This window comes from Aricia agestis, chromosome 1, assembly GCF_905147365.1.
Source record: "Aricia agestis chromosome 1, ilAriAges1.1, whole genome shotgun sequence".
Classification (NCBI taxonomy): Eukaryota; Metazoa; Arthropoda; class Insecta; order Lepidoptera; family Lycaenidae; genus Aricia; species Aricia agestis.
In genome coordinates, this window is record NC_056406.1 from 5431737 (window position 1) to 5452342 (window position 20606).

The 20606-nt window shown below is 37.0% G+C and overlaps 1 protein-coding gene across 3 annotated transcripts in view; it reads right to left on the reverse strand.

Moving 5' to 3' along the window:
* LOC121727779 (calbindin-32) overlaps positions 1 to 20606 on the reverse strand; it is an 88991-nt gene that overhangs the window by 37963 nt on the left and 30422 nt on the right. For all 3 annotated transcript variants that reach the window (XM_042115970.1, XM_042115807.1, XM_042115891.1), the window contains exon 3: positions 7092 to 7177. In XM_042115970.1, coding sequence (XP_041971904.1) covers positions 7092 to 7177 — 86 coding nt within the window. The remainder of the gene's footprint in view (positions 1 to 7091; positions 7178 to 20606) is intronic.

Genomic DNA, 20606 nt, shown 5'->3' on the forward strand with positions numbered 1-20606 from the left:
GCCTCTATCATGAGCTCTTAAAGCCAGCCAGAATACTGACTGGCTCGCATTTTGGTACCATGACCTCTATTTTCCAGCCAGTCAGTGGTCACGTGACACAAAACTCACTTCTCCATTGTTAACTGAGTAATAATTTCGTATCATTTGGTATCATGACAACACTTCTGACATAAGCTCGCTTGCTTTTACGTCAAATACAGCAATTCAATAAACACCAACCAACGAGTAGCTTTTACTGAATAGTTTACATTTTAGTAATTTTATTTATTAATATTACATACTTTTTAGTCTTAAATTATATTGCTATTTAGTTGGTTAGTTACTTAATAAGTTATATTTTAGTCTGTAGCATATATTTTAGTGAAAATAATTCGTTATTAAAACCAAAAAACTTAACATTCGAAGTGTCCAAATTTTTGGAAAACGATTAAGTATTCTCAAGTTAATCACGAACTGATACATAAGTAAAGACGTAGAGACCTTAGTAATCCATTTAGTGTTAGTGAGGTTTCAGAATAATAACATAAGTGAGGTGTAGTATACCTATATGTCTAGTCAACAATAAGGTTTGCATTTGTGCGATGAGCTAAGACTGCATTGATTTAGTACACAAGAAACACATACAAGGTATAAGGAACACAAGTGTTGTGTATAATTACTGTAAAACAAGTATGAATTTTCACCAAAAACCTACAGGTACAATCTTATAGTTGCATTGTAGGTTTTTGTGTTATTTCACAAACTATTTCCTTGTAAACCTGAAGTATTTTGGTATATGCATGATAAACACTGCACCAAAGAGGTAAATAATTCAATATAACTTACTTTTAACAAGAATTTTCAAAACACAACCTTTTAACCTTTAGATGTGTGTATAACATGCTCCGGATAAACATTGACACACCTAAACTACTAGAAAAGTTAAATAATTGATATGATATTATCAATCCCAATTAGAAACCCAATTAGCTAAATTCTCATATGAGCACTTTTTCATTTATAACTTCTTCTCTTGACGACAATATGGTATTATATGATGGGAATAGTGTAAATCACTAAATTTTACTCAAAAACAAAAACCTACATTATAGTACTTTTCCAAAAAAGACTTACTTAATAAGAATTGCATAACAAACATATGGAACTTATTGTTCATAAAACATAATATTATCATAGGAACATATATTATTATGTATTACCAAAAATACTTTTGTACTTACCTCAATAATAATAATAAGTATTAGTTTTATATTAAATTAAAACTTACTATGTACTTCTTAGGAACCTATCTTAGGAGCATTTCGTACAATCTTTTGATTGCAGTAGGTCTTTGTGTTATTTCACAAACTATTTCCTTGTAAACCATGCATGATAAACGCTGCACCAAAGAGGTAAATTCAAAGGTATTACTTTCTCAATAACAAGAATTTTGAGAACACAACCTTTGAAACTTTAGATTCATGTATATTCACGAATAAATATTGACACACATACACCTAAACTACTAGAAAAGTTAAATCATTGATAATATAAAATCCAAATTAGCTAAATTCTCATATGCACTTTTTCATTTATAACTTCTCTTGACTACAATATGATATAATATACAATGGGAATAGTCACTAAAACTCAAAAATATAATCCTACATTACTTATAGTACTTTTTCCAAAAAGACATAACAAAAATTGCATAACAAACATACTTATTGTTCATAAAACATAATATTTTCATTGGAACTTATATTATTATTACCAAAAATTCTTTTGTACCTCAATAATAATAATAATAGTTTTATATTACTTATTACATTAAAATTTAAAATACATGAGGACTTTAGTAAGTCCTCATGTATTATACATTTTAAAAAGATGTGGTCGTTTTAGGGACCTATCAGACAGAGTGGTCACGCGTTGAAGCATTTGCGTTGGAGCAGTCAGTGTGTGACTGAGGAGCAATTCTAACACATTCAGAACTCCTCCTGTGTGAGTATATAGAGATACTCACACGGGAGGCATTCTACAACATAATACAACATAAAGAACACAAAACCCTTGACCGCTCTCTGTCTGAGATATCCCAGGCAATTTCCCATAGTTGCAACTTGCAATGCAGTTTCTAATTGTTATTGGTTTGCCAAATAAAAGTCTGAAATTATAATATTGTTTTTATCTTTCATCAAAAGTTGGTATTTGAACTCCTTTAATAATAATAAATTAATATTTACACAAGGGATATTTGATTCATCTTCTTTGATTTTAAGTGACAAGACCTTGTTTAAGATTTCCGCTGTATAAATATTTTTATAAGTATAATATAAAAGAGATTTAACACTTGCCTATCTGATACTAGGTTGATAATAAGGTGTAAGACAAATGTAGTACCTATTGATGAAAGCTGTGTATGAATATGTATCTAAGGTAGGTATATTTAAGTGAGAAAATAAATGAAAAAACATTTAAAAACGAGTATTTATTAAATTTCTTTTAATTAAAGCTTTTGAGTAAATATATATTATATTCCTAGGACTTCGTCATCATTACACTTGCAATTCTTTATTATAAAATGTAGTACTTATAGTATCTCAGTGTTAGCAATCATCCTTTATCCTGAAAAATATTTGGTTCAGCGTACACAGTACTAATAATGTAAAATGCCTTACAAGGCACAAAAAGGGGATTATTAAACTTATAAATTGCCTGTTTATGTTACAATAATACCTATTTGAAAGCTCAAAAAAACGTAGGTGTTCAAGAATGAGTTCAAGTTCAACAAACTATGTTCAACTCATGACATCAACTCTGTTGTAATGCATGTAATTGTAATCCACAAGTTTGATGCATTTCTAAGACTTTTTCATGGTAGATTATTTAGCGTAGGTATCAAGTAGGTATAGGATATAATAAACTTATCAATTTCTTGCATAAAACATAATCTCTATAAACATAATAACAATATCCAATTATCTTTTTTTTTGTTTCCTTCTTCTTCTCTTTTTTAATTGCCGACTCAGTTAGTTGCCAATGTCAGAGAATTCTTTCTCCTCTAGATCGCCATGCTTGTGATAATATGAAAATGAAGGAGTGTTATTTTCTCAGTGTTTTCATAAAGGGCTTATAAAATACCAAAAAATATAAATAAAACCTTTTACACATTTATAATAATTACCTTTAAATACAATAAATCGGTGCAAAAGTAACTATTCCTACATTGACCACGTTTTATATTAGAAAATAGTATATTTTATAATAAAAAATATTAATCTTTTTTTAAACTATATTTTCATCTTGATTTACAATTTTTCCGTTAGTCGTTATGGCTAAGCCATTTCAATTCCTAAAAAAAAAAACAATTCCGTTAGTCAAATTTGACGTTCGTGTTTGACATTTCTTAATCCAGTTCAGAGACAAATATTACAGGTTAAAACCATTCAGAAGATAAAGTGCACATGATACGGAAACAGAACCATTCACTTTACAACTGTTTACATACCTGCACGGATTAGCTCAGGTTTTGACAAAGTTAATGATAGGGCTGGCTGGCTTTATAAGTAAACAAGTGGCAAGTGATTATATCGTAAACGCTAACAAAATGTATGCGATTTGACATAAGTCATCGCTTCGCTAGCGAATACTAATATCAAATCCCATATATTTTGTGGTGTTTACAATAATCGCTTGCCACTTGTCTAGACCCTCAGGCTACGAATAATAAACTATTATTCGTAGAGATCACGACAAAAATTGATTTGACATAACTTTGCTAAGGTAAACCCGCTATCGTCTATGAGTTTCTCTGATGGTATAAAATTTTTGATATCATAATATAACACAAAGAAATACGAAGACACAATGCAATGCAATGCAATAATAATTGAAGAGATATGGCATTTCTTGTTTATTATATTATGCTCCCTTTTTCATAAAAACGAATCCCACCAAAAAACTGTTAAAATGGGGCCAAGTTCCTATCGGCAAATTTTTGGTCTAAAAAAAGAGTTGAAATCCAATCCAATGCCAAGTTTAGATGCACTTCATCGATCGTTATCATTATCATCAACTGCCTGGACCATAATACTTCTAATTTGAACGTGGCAGGTTAATTTAATTATATTATCATCTAATCGTAATTATACAATTATGAATTAATCAAGAGTTACGTATACGTAATTCTTGATTAATTCGGCAGGTTTTCGTGCTATAGCAATAATATATAGCAAGTTCAAATTTAGAAGTATTATGGATCAGGCTGTTGATGAAAATGATAACGATCGATGAAGTACATCTAAACTTGGCATTGAATTGGATTTCAACTCTTTTTTTAGACCAAAAATTTGCCGATAGGAACTTGGCCCCATTTTAATTTAATTATATTTAATTTAATTATATTATTATCTAATCGTAATTATACAATTATGAATTAATCAAGAGTTACGTATAGCACGAAAACCTGCCAAGTTCAAATTTAGAAGTATTATGGATCAGGCTGTTGATGAAAATGATAACGATCGATGAAGTGCATATAAACTTGGCATTGGATTGGATTTCAACTCTTTTTTTAGACCAAAAATTTGCCGATAGGAACTTGGTCCCATTTTACCAAGTATGTTTTTGGTGGGATTACAATACTTTTTTTTCAAGAAATTATACCTATTTATTTCTTTTTGTGCCACACCTGACTTAAACAATACCTTCAATATAATAATATGGTGCTAGTTGTATTTGTTAAACTATCAATAGAAGCGAAATTTTCAAGTAAACAGTATTTATTTAACCTATATCAACTCCCAAGCAGTCGAATTCGACCGCGTAAACAATAGATTTCCAAGAATCCGCGATCGAAGGATTAATCTGCTATAGCCTATACAGTATGCATTATACATGATGACAATATTTTAAACCAATCCTCCCACCCTCCTCATCGTATTCTGATTGTATCACTGGCGTATAAGAATTTTTACCTATAGTTCGTAGAGGAGCCGACTCGCGCTTGACCGATTTTTTCTTAATTTTTTTATTAATCTACATATTATAACACACGACCTGAGTGTCAAATTTCATTACGTTAGGAAAATTAGAAGTGGTATCTAAAGTTCGTAGATGAACCGACTCACGCAAATTTCTTAATTTTTTTTAATCTACTTATAACACATGACCTGCGTGCCAAATTTTATAACGCTAGGACAATCGGAAGTGCTTGCCACAGGGGGGTCAAAAGTGCGTCGAAACGGTTCGTGTAAATACTTAGTGCACGGCATGCGCGCGGCCTGCTGCAACTTGGCCGCGCGCTCCTTGCGCTTTGATCTGGCACAAGTGCGTCATGGTACTTTATAAAAATAAAAATAAAATGTAGCTACGCTACGTCGCTACGTTCCTCTACGGCGTAGAGCAACGTAGAAGGCGTCTACGGAGATTACGACTTCTACGTTATTCTACGCCGCTGTACCGTACTACGCAGCCTACGCTATAGCGTAGTAGCGTTACTATTTTACTCACGTTTTGAATATTCAAGTCTAAAATACCCTGATAAATATAGAGTATACCTCAGGGAGCCGTAACTGTAGCTCACTTGAGTGGATGGGAAAATATCGTCACGAGCTTTCGGCTCGCGGCCTGAATTAATTTCATTTGATTTATTGGGGGTACGCTTTATCGTATACATTTTTGCGCTCATATTAATCCTCGGGATACACGTCATATGGGGCATTCGATAGCGGATATCTTAATTTTTTAAATCAAAGTCAAAGCGACGGCGATTGACTCGCAATATTACATTATGGCTAGCCGTATTAAAGAACGAAAATCCACCGGAATGTATTCGACGCTTTAACCAGCTATCTGTAGCCTCCGGTGGATTTTCATTGATCCGGCTAGTCGTTGAATCGGCGTGTTTCAATACGGCTATGTTTTTGAAAACATCTAGTCGTAATGTAATAGGGAGGATCCGGCTGCGACATATTTGCTACAATTGCAATAATATGCGTCACAAGAATTTCAACTATTCAGCAAAACATTTAAAACTTTCAGCATAAAAAGACTATTTCCGTTACAGAAGAAGATAAAAATCTTAGACTGTAAAATTCCACTACTCTTGTCGCTTTTATGCATGCGAAATCATATATTTACTAACATGACTGTCAACCGTATTTAATTCTAGATTATTAACTGTTCTAGATTATTAACTGTGTCGCTGGGAACTTTGTACGACACAAGTTCAGACCAACTTGGTAACTCCGAGGCCGAAAACTACGTGACAGTGGTGAGACTACGTGACGTTACATCACGTTAACAAGCACTGATGCAATTTCATGTTTCCAGTTTTGTTTGATATTATGGCTGAGTTTTTTAAAGTGAATACTTCTTTAGCGCTGTTGTTCACTTACTTTGTTAAACTCGCGTTGGGACATGTGTTTACCTCCATCCTCTCCTAGCCGTAGGAGAGGATGTCTTAACCCCCCTCTTTTTCTACCTATAGTTTCTTGTTGTCTTATACAGAATGTGACAAAACTGAGTGATACTTTAGGGTGTGTAAGACGTGTCTTTTGCATAGAGTTTCCTCTGAAAGTGGCAGAGCTAAAATAGTTACTTTTGACTTCTATGTTTCTATGAGAAATGCCCCAAAGTCATGAATTTGCACAATCAAAAAAAATTACACCCAACTATCGATACCCTATTAGTATTATCACTTCGTTATGCTACTCTGAGGGCCTAGACAAGCGGCAAGTGATTATCGTAAATGAAACGCCAACGCCACAAAATGTATGGGATTTGACATTAGTATTCGCTAGCGAAGCGATGACTTATGTCAAATCGCATACATTTTGTCAGCTATTTACGATAATCGTTTGCCACTTGTCTACTAGGGCTTTTCTATTTCCTATCCATGAGAATCTTTTAACCCATCAATCCCCAAGCGGCACCTGGCCTTCGCATAACAATTGAAAATCTATTGAGTCTGCTATTCCCACGATCGAGGTATTAAATACGACAAAATGCTTTGAGGAATACCATTCACGTTGCTAAGGTTTTCTTAATTCTGTTGCTTGGCTATTGAGCTATAAGGTTACTAATCAGCTAATAGTTGTCTAAGTTACCTCCGGGTTGATGTCTGTGCAGTTGGCGCTGGAGACGAACTCCCGCAGGAACCCGTCCAGCTCCGTTCCCTCGATGTAGCCGTTCCCTGAAACAAACCACCTATTACAATCTCGTAATGGCTTTTATCTATACTTTATAATATTATATAATTATTTGTTTGAACGCGCTAATCTCAGGAACTACTGGTCCGATTTGAAAAATTCTTTCAGTATTAGATAGCCCATTGATCGAGGAAGGTTATAAAATCTATATTTTATCACGCTTAGATTAATAGAAGCAAAGAAATAGAGGAAACTGTGGTAAAAACGTGGGAAATTATATGAAAGGGCTTATTTGAACGCGCTTATCTCAGGAACTACTGGTCCGATTAAAAAAAATATTTTAGTGTTAGATAGCCCATTTATCAAATAAGGCTATAGGATTTATTTTATCACGCTAAGACTAATAAGAGCGAAGAAAAAACGGGGAAAATTATATGGAATTGCTTATTATCTTATGAACTACTGGAGCAATTTTTATGTTATTTGGCAAACATGAAGTATAGACCAGCCACGTGAAGGGACATAGGCTATTTTTGCTGCAAAATGTACGGTTGAGTGAAATTCCTAAATTACGCAAGCGAAGCCGCGCGGAACATCTATATATAATAAAATCGTAGGAAAGAAAATTCTGTTTTTGTACAATAAAATATAATACTTGGGATGTGATCTACTATGCTAACGTGGACGAAGTCGCGGGCAACAGCTAGTTGGTCATAATTGCTGAGCTGGTAGGGGTTATCTGGTCACTGTTGAGCATTTGTGTATTAACCCACATTTTTTTGTTGATTTATGAATGCAGTCTTGTTCTAAAAGATCTGAAGAACATGACTGCATTCGTAACTCAATGCGTATTTTTTGTGGGGTGATATATCATCCCACAAAAAATACGCATTACGCGATGGACGCTGTGAAGCATCGTAATATATTACGATGCTTCACAGCGTCTATCTTAATTTTTTTTTCTTTATTGGCCTCTTTCATGGAACCTCTTGTTCCTTCGTACTATGTGGGACAAGGTTTACAGGATAATTGGTTACATGACATTTTTTAAATCCATCGCTTATAATTGGGTGATGCCAAAACATTAATCAGTAATAAACAATGCCGTTGTATTTATAAACTACTGTTAAACACCTCAGAAACCGGGCATAACATGGATTGTTTTAGAGAAATGAGTGGAGCGATATGGAGTAATTTTATATTTCCGATGTTAGGCTGAATTTATATTGTGCGCCTACTCGAACGCGCGGTTTGGCGGCTACACCGTGAGATTACAAGCAAATAAATGTAACGATTTATTTAAATAGCGACGCGCCGAACATTCATCAAGAAATCGAGAAAAAAAAATGATATATGTAACATCTCTTTTTTCCTTCATTCTTGCGGTGAAGCCGCCAAACCACGAGTTTGCGCTGCCGCATATACATCCAGCCTTATAATAGATGCAACCAACCATAAAAAAATCATCATCATCGGTTATTGTTCGTATAAGGATACACTAGCTATTTCACCGAGCTTTGCTCGGTATTCGATAAAACACGAATAAAATGACATTTTCTAAAAATGATTCCTAGCTGGATCGATTTATCGCCCCCGAAACCCTCTATATACTAAATTTCATGAAAATCATTGGAGCCAATTCCGAGATTCCAATTATATATAATATACAAGAATTGCTCGTTAAAAGTTATAAGATAAGATAATATAGTATGGTCGATCTATATGCGTTGAAATACATATTTTACAAACTGCAACATGAATTAATAGACAAATAAATTACCTCAACTAAATTAAAATAAACTATGTACACAAAGCATTGTCGAATGTAAAACAATAGGTGAAAATCCGCGTTCGCAGCTGCGGCGGGCGGATGGGTGTTTGCGGACTAACTTTTAATGTATGAATGTATAAATTTCATTACAGCTTCGTAGTTAAAGCCACACCAACTTTGTTGGTTTAATTATCTCAACATGTTTTTACTATTTGCTTTGGTTAAAATATGTTAATATAGTATATTAAGAGTATACACCAAGGGCTAGAAAAATTGAAAATAGGTATTTTAAAATGTATTGCTGTCTCACCAATCTCAAGTCTCCCACCGCAGAGCGCGATAGAGACAACACGACAAAAGTTCTGATAAAAGAACAGAAAATCATCGATTCGTTGTCCGCTGATTTCTTCTCCAAAACTTAACCGATTTAAGTACTTTTTTCATTAAGAATTAAAACAAGAATTGAGCTGTGTTCCTATGTTTTAACTTTTTTGAATATTCTAGCCAGTATTGTTTTCTGGGTGTTTGAACAGAGAGGAAAATCTGGCCATTTTTTTGGGTTTTCGAACGTTCATGTCTTTTTATTAACTAAATTATGAAAAAAAAAAGAAAACATAGGGACATTGTATTAGTGGCCGTAGATATTCAGGAAAAACATTATCACTCTACCGGCATTATCCAGGGAGGAAACAGGGGACAACGTTTGTATGGAAAAACGGCGGTGTGGACTCCTCTTAAGGGCCTGTTTCACCACTTCCTGATAAGAGTTGGATAGGCTATCTACCACTTAACTTGACAGATAGAGTATAACTTATGTATGTAGTGTATAACTTGTGTATAACCTATCCGGAAGTGGTAAAACAGGGCCTAAGAATTATAACAAATAATATTGACTTACGCACTTGTTGGGCGTGGCCTGTGTCGGAAGTGGTAGTATTACTGACAAGTTATGCTTTGGGCTTTGCCGATTCCCAGTTTGCCACAATTCCTGAACTTTTACGACCCTTCAGTCAATATGTTGTACAGTTATTATTCAGTTGTTTTTATTTAGCAGACGTAGCGGTTATCGGAAGATCCGACTATGGTCCAAACGGTCAGTCCTGTCTGTAGCGGTTATCGGAAGATCCGCTAAGGTCACTATAATGCAGTGCTATACCTATTTAATTGATTATATTGGCTAATGTTATTAAATCTTTATACGTGGGAGAGCCATGCTTCGGCACGAATGGGCCGGCTTGACCGGAGAAATACCACGTTCTCACAGAAAACCGGCGTGAAACAGCGCAGCTTGCGCTGTGTTTCGCCGAGTGAGTGAGTTTACCGGAGGCCCATTTCCCTTCCCTATCCTCCCCTATTCCCTTCCCATCCCTACCCTCCCCTATTACCCTATTCCCTTTTAAAAGGCCGGCAACGCACCTGCAGCTCTTCTGATTCTGCGAGTGTCCATGGGCGACGGAAGTTGCTTTCCATCAGGTGACCCGTTTGCTCGTTTGCCCCCTTATTTCATTTTAAAAAATTGACCAATCACGCGCTCTGCGCTAGTGAAAAGATAAACTGCTGTCAAAATACCTCGGAAATTAGGCCTAGGAGATCATTATCATTATCAATCTAATCAAAATGATATAGTCGTTTATAACCCTACTTTAGGGTAGCATAAAAACTTTTCACAATCGGAAAGTTCTTAGATAAATAATAACCATTGTTAAGATAGCCACGTGCAAAATTAGTCTAGTCATCATAACGACTTGATTCCAGAAATTTCTCTTCATAAAAACGATAATGGGGAGCTTCTTTTGAAAACGATCAAAGTTCCTTGGCCTGTATCCAAACGTGGGCATTGTATTCTAATTTCAAATCTGAAAGGAACTACCTTATCACGTGATTATGGTCTTTTTGATTGGTCATAGCTCCCGTAAGTCCTGAATTTCTATTGGCTAGTAGGTTCTGAGATAAGCACGAACGTTGTGATTGCACATACATCAATTCCCTTGGTGTAAGCGTATACTATGCTACTGATAGCAGAAAATAATTTATATCAATGCTTTTTAGGATACCTACCTAATCTCCCTATAAGGCCGTAAGATGGGACCGTTATTTTTAATGAAATAAGGGGGCAAACGAGCAAACGGGTCACCTGATGGAAAGCAACTTCCGTCGCCCGTGGACACTCGCAGCATCAGAAGAGCTGCAGGTGCGTTGCCGGCCTTTTAAGAGGGAATAGGGTAATAGAGGAGGGTAGGGAAGGGAATAGGGGAGGGTAGGGAAGGAATAGGAGAGGGTAGGGAAGGGAAAAGGGTAGGGGATTGAGCCTCTGGTAAACTCACTCACTCGGCGAAACACAGCGCAAGCGCTGTTTTCTGTGAGCCCGTGGTATTTTTTTCGGTCGAGCCGGCCCATTGGTGCCGAAGCATGGCTCTCCCACGGAAATTTTGACATATTTTGTTTAAATACTACGATATTAGCGTAAAAATTGGATCATAAAAATGGTAATCATAAAAATTGGATCGGCATAGTTAAGATTGTAGCATCTTCACATACAATCAAACAACAATCAACACACGCACATTCTAACGTCCTACGCTCACTATAGTAACTTCGTTATTTATTAGTCGGGTCGGCCTTTAACAGAACCTTCACAAAATATTTTCAATACCCTAAATTATTGTTAATATTTAAAGCGGCCGGCCGCGGTATTTATAGTAAACGATGGACAGAAGTTATTTAACTATTAGTGGTCACGATCGATCTCCTGACCTACTTCCTTCCGGTTTGGATGAAATTTTGTTACTATTATTATAATGAGCTTTGGAACAAACAAGTGAGTCTACTCGACCGATTTTGCTAGAAGTTTAAATGATTTAGCTTAGATTTTTAAATGTTATGCTGCTTCTAGCTGTATCCTTTATAAACATTTTTATAATAATAACTACTAGAGATCGCCCAATGGTCGAAATTCGACCTGAGTTTCAACGACATTAGGACTACTACCTTCGCTTAATATATAGATTCTCAAACATTTTGAAAGCTTCCTTAAAATAAATAATGTTAAGAAAGAACCGTTCTATAAATATGTATTCATATTATGGCACTGAATGAAAAAACACTTCGTTAAAAATTTTAGGTTCCGAACCTACGAATAATAATAACTAAGGAAACCTAACTCCCATATTTTTACCGTTTTGGTTCCTTTCGAACTGTCATGTAACATCAGCCTGATACCACTGAAGGCCACCTAAATATTGCAAATGTATCGGAAATGTGTACCTAGAGTCTAGGTACACATTTTTGACAAGTATTGTAGAACAGATTTTTTTAACGGAGTTACTTTTCCTTAGGGTATGCGCGCACGGGCAACTTAGTTGCTCGGCGATTTATTTATCTCTTGATCAAGTCTAGGAGCTAGTATGAAAGTGCGCGCACGTAGCGACGCAACTCTGGGCAACTTTTTCGTTCGCGGGTATGGAGACAAGCCCGCGACGCAACTGTCTCCTTCCCTATTGGTTTCTATGCAAGTGCGCGCACGGGCAACAAAAAAGTCGCCGACCGGCCAGTTGCCACTCGACCGCCGCCGGCCGCGGCGTGAGTTTGTATGTAAGCAGTGTACGGACGAATACGCGCGCGCTTTCCATGTTCCGAGATGCCAAGTAAAATGCCGGTCGAAGAAGATATCTATATTAGTAGACTAATTGAAGAAGTAGAAAGCAGACCATTACTGTATAATAAAAAAATAAAAGAATACTCAGACGTAAATGCCAAATCAAAAGGCTGGGAGCATACCCAATATTTTTTTTTGCGTATGCTCCCAATTTCATAAACATAGTATGAAATTTCCCGTGAGTCAGCCAATCGCTCCATAATGGACGCACCCAATTCTATTTTTCGACGCTTTCTTCGGTTTTTTATTGCGAGTGCAACGACCATGACAGCCGTCTCGACCAAATCCATGTTGATGACTGTCTAGAAAAAACTGAAAAAAGTCGGGTTGCTGTCGCTCTCGTGCGCGCACCCCGGCGACATGACGATTATTTTTTCGAAAGAGACAAATAAATCGCCGAGCAACTAAGTTGCCCGTGCGCGCATGGTCTTAGTTTTTATTATTCGTGGTTCCGAACGGTAAAATAATTTAAAATTTCAAATTTAGAACGGTATTGGAAACATTGCACATGGCGCTGACGTCAGTGTTACCAACATGAGAACGTCAATGCCAAGTGCAAGTCCAAGGTGAGTTCCAAAACTTTACTTGCCAACTCTTGCCAATATACTGTCAAAAGTTTATGAAGACACTTCTTTATACTTAACTATAATAATAAAACCAGCCAAGTGCGTATCGTGCCACGTGCAACATAGGGTTCCGTAGTACCGCTAGTTTTTGATAATAATTTTTGTATGGCCAATGAATGCAGCTTTATAACGTGTTACTACTAACAAGTAACAACATCATCTCAGTTAAGTTCAAAGGATTTTGAACGAAAAGTTCCTTTGTACTTCTGCGAATACCTACATTTTTTTAGTTGATCGACTATTACTCATAACTTATGAAGTCTTAATAGCCATGATAGTTTTCCTTTTAAATTCAGCATATTTCCTACTCCAGTGAATTTTTTCACATTTCTAGAAGAAACCGTTTAGCTGGTAGAAGGACACTGGACACTGGACACTGGACTCTTAACGATTTTTTCCGTTTTGATGGAATGGATCCCTAAATCGGCAAATGATCTGTAAATACTCGTAATATTTTTAAAAATCCTATCCAACAACGCCCCTCACGGTGGGTGGACGCGAAAAAAAAAACACCCCCGCATTGATGTGTAGAGGAGGTAACGTAAAAATATTTTTTTTCAAAGATTTTATATACTTACTCTTTTTTTGTCATCATTAAGATGTGCATTCATGCCAAATTACAGCTTTGTAGGACTTATAGTCTCTGAGTAAAACCGCGGACAGACAGACGGATGGACAGACAGACAGACAGACGGATGGACTGACCGAAACTATAAGGGTTCCTTGTTGACTACGGAACCCTAAAAATGAATCGCTAAAATCTCTAGAACGGCTATTTTTCTATAATTATATAATATTATAATCTATTTCACGAATTATTTGTAGTGTTTAGCAAAGGATGATGGGAATTTTGGTATATTATAGTATCAACAAAGATAAATTATTATACACCATTAGATAGCTCTTAGTGATTAGCTAGGTAAAAAAGTTATATGGCGCCCATATTATGGGCATTCGCAACATCAGAAGAGCTGCAGGTACGTTGCCGGCCTTATAATACACTTTCTCCTTGAAGGTTTGCAGGTCGTATAGTCCCGAAAACACTGCTAGTTGGTTCCAGAGTTTTACTGGTTAACTTTTAAAGTTACGCACGGTGGAAGACTGCCACTCATTGTGGTGAAGTGGATGGTATATTTATCGCGTGGATCGATCGAAAAGTTGCAGTAGGTATGATTCCGAACAATTCCTCAGACTTCAGAGCACTTCCCGTGATACAACCGATAGAGGATGCAGAGTGAAGCTACATCTCGGCGTAATTCCAAGGGGCCCAGCCTGTTTGAAACATTATGGCAGTCAACGATTCGAGCGGCCCTTCGTTGGTTACGATCTAGAGGGAGTAGTTAGTATTTTGGCGCCCCTGCCCAGAGATGAGAACAGTATTCCATATGAGGCCGAACCTGCGCCTTGTAGGGTTGTAGGCGTTGTTCCGGACTGAAATACTGTCTCGCTCTGAACACCAAGCTTTTTAGAGGCTAACTCGGCCTTACCCTCTAGATAACATCGGAACTGGATTTGACGGGACGACGTCCGTCGGGCCCGCTAGTTGTTTAAGCCCGGCCGCACATTGGCCGAATTCTGATCAGAAACAGTTGAATTTCGCCGGACCGCCACCCCGCACAGTATCCGAAATATCCTTCCGGCGAGTTCGAGCTCACTCGGCTCAGTACAAAATGTAAGAGACAGCGCGGACGTTCAACTGTTTTGTATCAGAAATTTCGGACAATGTCCGGCCGGGCTTAAAACCAAAATACTTAGTAGTTGGTTAATATTGATTACCTTAACCATACAGGGTTAAGTTTGGTCACATGCAATGTTTACACTAACCTTGACAAGGAACATTAATGTTTTAATTTTTAACACGCATACAACCTTGTTTAAATTTTCTTTTGTTAGTTGGAGTTATTTGTTAGAGAACACTTAAGAAATAAATGGTTATCAATAACTAACCTAACCTAGTTGCATTTTTTTAAACAAAACAACAATTATTGCGTATTAAATTTACCTACTTTACTAATACACTACTAATATATATTCTGTGCTAATATTTAAAGAAAAATTATAATACGTACACATGAAAACAAGTTAAAGTTCTACGATATTTTGTCTATTATTTCTCAAGTCACTTCTGTAACGCATGAGACAAGGACAAAACATGGGCAAAAGGGTAGTTTATTCTTAATGTCATTTCTGCTATCGTACTATTTTCTTTTTGTGTCATTAAGTTTTCCCTTCAACATATTGTTTGGGGTCCGGCCGTCACAACCCTTTATTGTACGTGGTTTTATGAAGTTTTGTTCGAGGAACTTCGAGGAACCATTGGAACTTTTGTTCGAGTATTCCCGCAAGATTTAGACATATTATAAATATGTCTAAAGTTATAAACTCAGAATGTCAGTATCACACATAACTAAATACTTACTACGTGTTACGTAAATATTCACTTCCGCAAGCTTTGTCCACACTGTGCATTTTTCTGTTCGTCAAGGGCATGCGTTATAGCGCAGTCAACAGCGAACGTGAGGCATGCCCGCGACGCATGCTCTCTGACCGTATCCAAAACTTCAAAAATGACAATATTGGCGTTGCGTTCCTTGACGCATTCAATTATTGAATGCGCCAATATGAAAGTTGATGACGAAAATTTAAGATGAAAGTGCACAGTGTGGGCATAGCTACTCGTAATGCGTTCGACGACATCATCACCAATTAATATGATAAAGGTGAAAATTTGTGTTCCGTTTCTCTCTCTCTGTATCTGTACGATTCGCCTTTACCCGTAAATAGAGATAGATATGATCTTCTAGTCGGGACTAAAAAAGCATCAATAAAATAAAGGTGTGTGAAATAATAAAAGGACAATAAACATTTACAATGCCTTATTTTATTCCGATGTAACTGTCGCTATGTAGAGAATGTGCTCAGGTAACATAAATACTGCAGTAGTCGTATTTTAGAAGGTAACGTTTCTTTGCAGTTTATACGACAAGTCGTTTCCCGCTACTTTGTTCAACAGAAAATAATTTCCCCGAGATAAAACCCGGGCCTCAAAACGTGTAAGTTATATCGGTTCAGTGGTTTATGCATCAGGTATGAGATAACACATAATATAATATTATATAGTTACACTTTTTCATTTAAAGCTGTGCCCCGCGGTGCTACCCGCGGTTTTTATGAAAATAAACTGTGATATTTTCCAGCAGAAAAACGTAGCCTATGTAATCCAGGCTATAAGTTAACTTCATACAAAAAAATTAAATACGTCCAGCCGTTTTAACATGAAGAAATAACTAACACACTCATAAGTAGCGAGACAGTATTTCAGTCCGGACCAACGCCTACAACTCTACAAAGCGCAGGTTCGGCCTCATACAGAACATTGTTCTCATCTCTGGGCAGGGGCGCTAAAATACCAACTGCTCCCTCTGGATCGTATCCAACGAAGGGCTGCTCGAATTATTGACTGCCATAGTGTTTCAAACAGCTTGAATCCCTTTGAATTACGCCGATATGTAGCTTCACTCTGCATCCTCTATCGGTTGTATCACGGGGAGTGCTCTGAGGAATTGTTTGGAATCATATTACTGCAACTTTTTGCCATCGCCCCACGCGAAAAATATACCATCCTCATCATCTTGATGAGTGGCAGTCTTCTACCGTGCATTTTTCGCGTAACTTTCTGCCGCGCAATGTAAAACTGTGGAATGAACGATAGTTTTTCCAGAACCTATACGACCTGCAAACCTTCTAGAAGAGAGCGTATTCCCTCTTACAAGGCCAGCAACGCACCTGCAGCTCTTCTGATGTTGCGGGTGTCCATGGGCGGCGGTAGTTGCTTTCCATCAGGTGACCCGTTTGCTCGTTTGCCCTCTTATTTCATAAAAAAACTTTCGCCTTTATAAAGTTAATACAGGTACAGTTTAAAATGGCGATACACTTGTGTTTAAATTACATCAATAATTTTCAACTTTTGAAAAACATTAGCCGTTGAATTCAGTTTAGCGATAAAGATCTGAACTTTATATTTATTTATTTTACTGTATGTCGCAGCCGACTGGTTTAAATAGCCTTTCAATCAAACAGCTAGCCCTTTGACTGAACAACGCCATTCAATCACACGGCTATACGTCGTTTAGCCTTGTTGACTACAACGTTCAACACTACAGCTAGATGACGCTTAGCCAACTGGTTTGTTTTTGTTTTGGCGGGGGGCTACGCCCCCCGTGCCCCCCTTTTATTTAACAGCGGTCGCCGGCTGCTGCCGCAGCACGCTCGCTGCGCTCGCTCGGCTCCCTCTGTGTTGTGGTCTAAGTTCTAACCTAACCTAACTTTTGGACTTTCTGGATTGTGTTTGTTTTTGTTTTGACGGGGGGCTGTGCCCCCCGAACCCCCCTTTCGGGGGAGGCTGCGTCCATCAATTTCATAATCCCGTAATTTCTCCTCGAATATTTGTTGAAATTTTTTCACTCGTATGTGCCTCCACAATTTTTGTCTCTTTAATAACACTTGTAACTTTTATTAACTACTTTCTTTCCGAAAAACAACCACAAACACCAACAAACACCTGCTAGTTGATGCCATATTGTAAATAAAACGCACCTAGCGCCGCAGCGGTGCGCGCTGAACTACTTCAAGACGGCGGCTTTTGAATCAGCTGTAGTGTTGAACGTTTTAGGCGACTAAAATATTCAATATAAAAGCTAGACGTGTGATTGAATGGCGTTGTTCAGTCAAAGGGATTCGGGAGGTCTGTTTGATTGAACGGCTATTTAAACCAGTCGGCTGCGACACATATATAAAATAACCTGAACTTGTACTAGGGAAACATAAAAGCGGTGGCGGTCAGACGTTCCGCTGGCTTGCAATTTCCGCTACACCGTCTAATGCCACTCCAACTTGGAGGGATTTTATTTTATTGCACACGAAATTATTTCAAGAAATACAATGTCTCTGTAACAATATATTGGAATCATAAAGTTAATATACCTAGCGGAATAGAGCAACAATCTCGAGCTATCAAACGTAACCGAAATGGGTTTCATGTGTGTGAAAAATATGTGTACGTATTCACTTACACAAGCATGATTGAACATGAATTCTATGAGATTAAATTGTCAACGTGCGGCGCGTGCCGACTGGACGTCAAAAAAAGAGTGCTGCTGTCATGTATCACACATCTCTTTTTACCACGCAGTGTTACTGATAGTGACATAATATCTCTCTTGCGCAGGCCTTTGTTTCTCTATTCCGCTAGGTATATTAACTTTATGATTGGAATAGAAACAAATCGTGGCCTGCTTTATTAATATTGCTAAGAAAAATATCCGATTTCATGTTTTGTTTCTAAATTATATTGCCCCACTCAAAACTTAAATTAAATCTAATTAGTTAAAATATAGTTATCTACTTCCAGTTATAGTTGAACTTAACATTATTATGAAGCCAGTCATGGTATGGTAAAGTCCCGTATTAAGTACCATGCTAAGTTAATTTTTGATAATGTCACGTCATGTTGGGTATCTTTAATTGGTATAAGAAAATTTAATATTACGAGTAGATAATTTAAAAAGAAAGCCAGGCTCTACATTTTAGTAAAACAATTAACGTCATGATAAAATACAGCTCAACTTTTATGAACAAGTTATTAAGTTCTTATAAAAATTAATTGTAGCCATACTGTAGCACATTAAAATGAGGAAGTATTTTGTGCCGGGAATAATTAAAAATATGCAAAAAATTCCATTGTAGTTTACTTTATAGGTATAGTAATATCTTTTTTAAATTTATGTGGCCACTGTTTTATGTGTCGTCTAGCATAATGGCCGGTTTATATAATCCAATCCAGCTCTATATTACATTGAATTGCATTCCAGTACATTCCAGTGCCAGTGTACATTATTCCAATTCCAATTTAATCCAGGATTGGAATAATGGAATGGAAAATAAAAAATGGAATAATGTAATAAGTAATAGCCCCCACACCGGTTTCGGTGACGGTGGCCGGTTTCATTGAAACCAGGCCAGGTAGGCAGGAGTAATTTTATAGTGCCCAAGTGTGTGCGCAGTATACAAGAGCACTGTCTATTTCTTGACACGACTGGAGAGGGATCAGGCGCAGGGCCGACTTTTTACACGCCCATCCGACGCATGGATCATCTTACTTGTCAGACAATCAGGTGATCAGCCTGCATTGTCCTAACCAAACTCGAAAATAACATGTTTCTAACGCGGGAATCGAACCCACGACCTCCGAGTCAAGAGCCACGCTCTTAACCACTGGACCACGGAGGCGGAATAATGTAAACCTGCTTTTGTTGTTAGTAGCTCTAATTTTTTAGTTCGTAGCTCTAATTTTTCCTTCTCAGCAAGCACTAATGATAATATAACTATTTTATATTTTAGAATATTGTTATGGAAAGCGAGTCCTCCATTAGTCTCTCCCTCTCAAGGGTCAAACTCAATTTAGCGCTAATTTATGTAACAAGACTAGAGACTTGGAAATTATTTAGTCGCTCATCATTTATTCAAGGAATTTAAAAGGTTAATCATATTTGAACAGTAACAATTTTGTTGGAAAATATGATAAAACATAAAGTTAATATACCTAGCGGAATAGAGGAACAAAGGCCTGAGCAAGAGAGATGTCACTATCAGTAACACTGCGTGGTAAAAAGAGACGTGTGATACATGACAGCAGCACTCTTTTTTTGACGTCCAGTCGGCACGTGCCGCACGTTGACAATTTAATCTCATAGAATTCATGTTCAATCATGCTTGTGTAAGTGTATACGTACACATATTTTTCACACAGATGAAAACCAATTTTGGTTTCGTTTGACAGCTCGAGATTGTTGCTCTATTACGCTAGGTATATTAACTTTATGGATAAAAAATACCCTTTTACAAAAAAGAGGGATGTCATAAGTTTGACGTGTTTGTCAGTCCATCTGTCTGTCTGTGTGTGTTTTCGTGGCATCGTCGCATCCAAATGGGTGAGCCGATTTTGATCTCTTGTGTACGCAAAATATAGTTTTTGTCTTTTGATAAACTTGTTTTTCTAATTTATGAAAGAAAAATAACAATTAATTCGTAAGGTCCGAATCACAAAAACAAGTACGTAGTTCACGTTGATGATAATGTTGGGCTGTTAAAATTTATGAGTATCGTAAACGTATCGTTTTAATAACGTTTTAAATGGCGTAACTAACGACAGGTAAACGCCGAAAGTTGGCGGCTGTCCAGCCCTGCATGCAGCCCGGCTGCCCGGTTGCCCGGCTGCCCGGCCTTGCACCATGCACGGAATTTGATTGGAAAACGATTTATTTTGTTACGATGGTTGATTTATATGAAAATTAAGTTACGTCAAAAACTAGAATTCAAGACTAAGGACCGTATAAATAGTGATGCGACCCTTTCTTAAGACG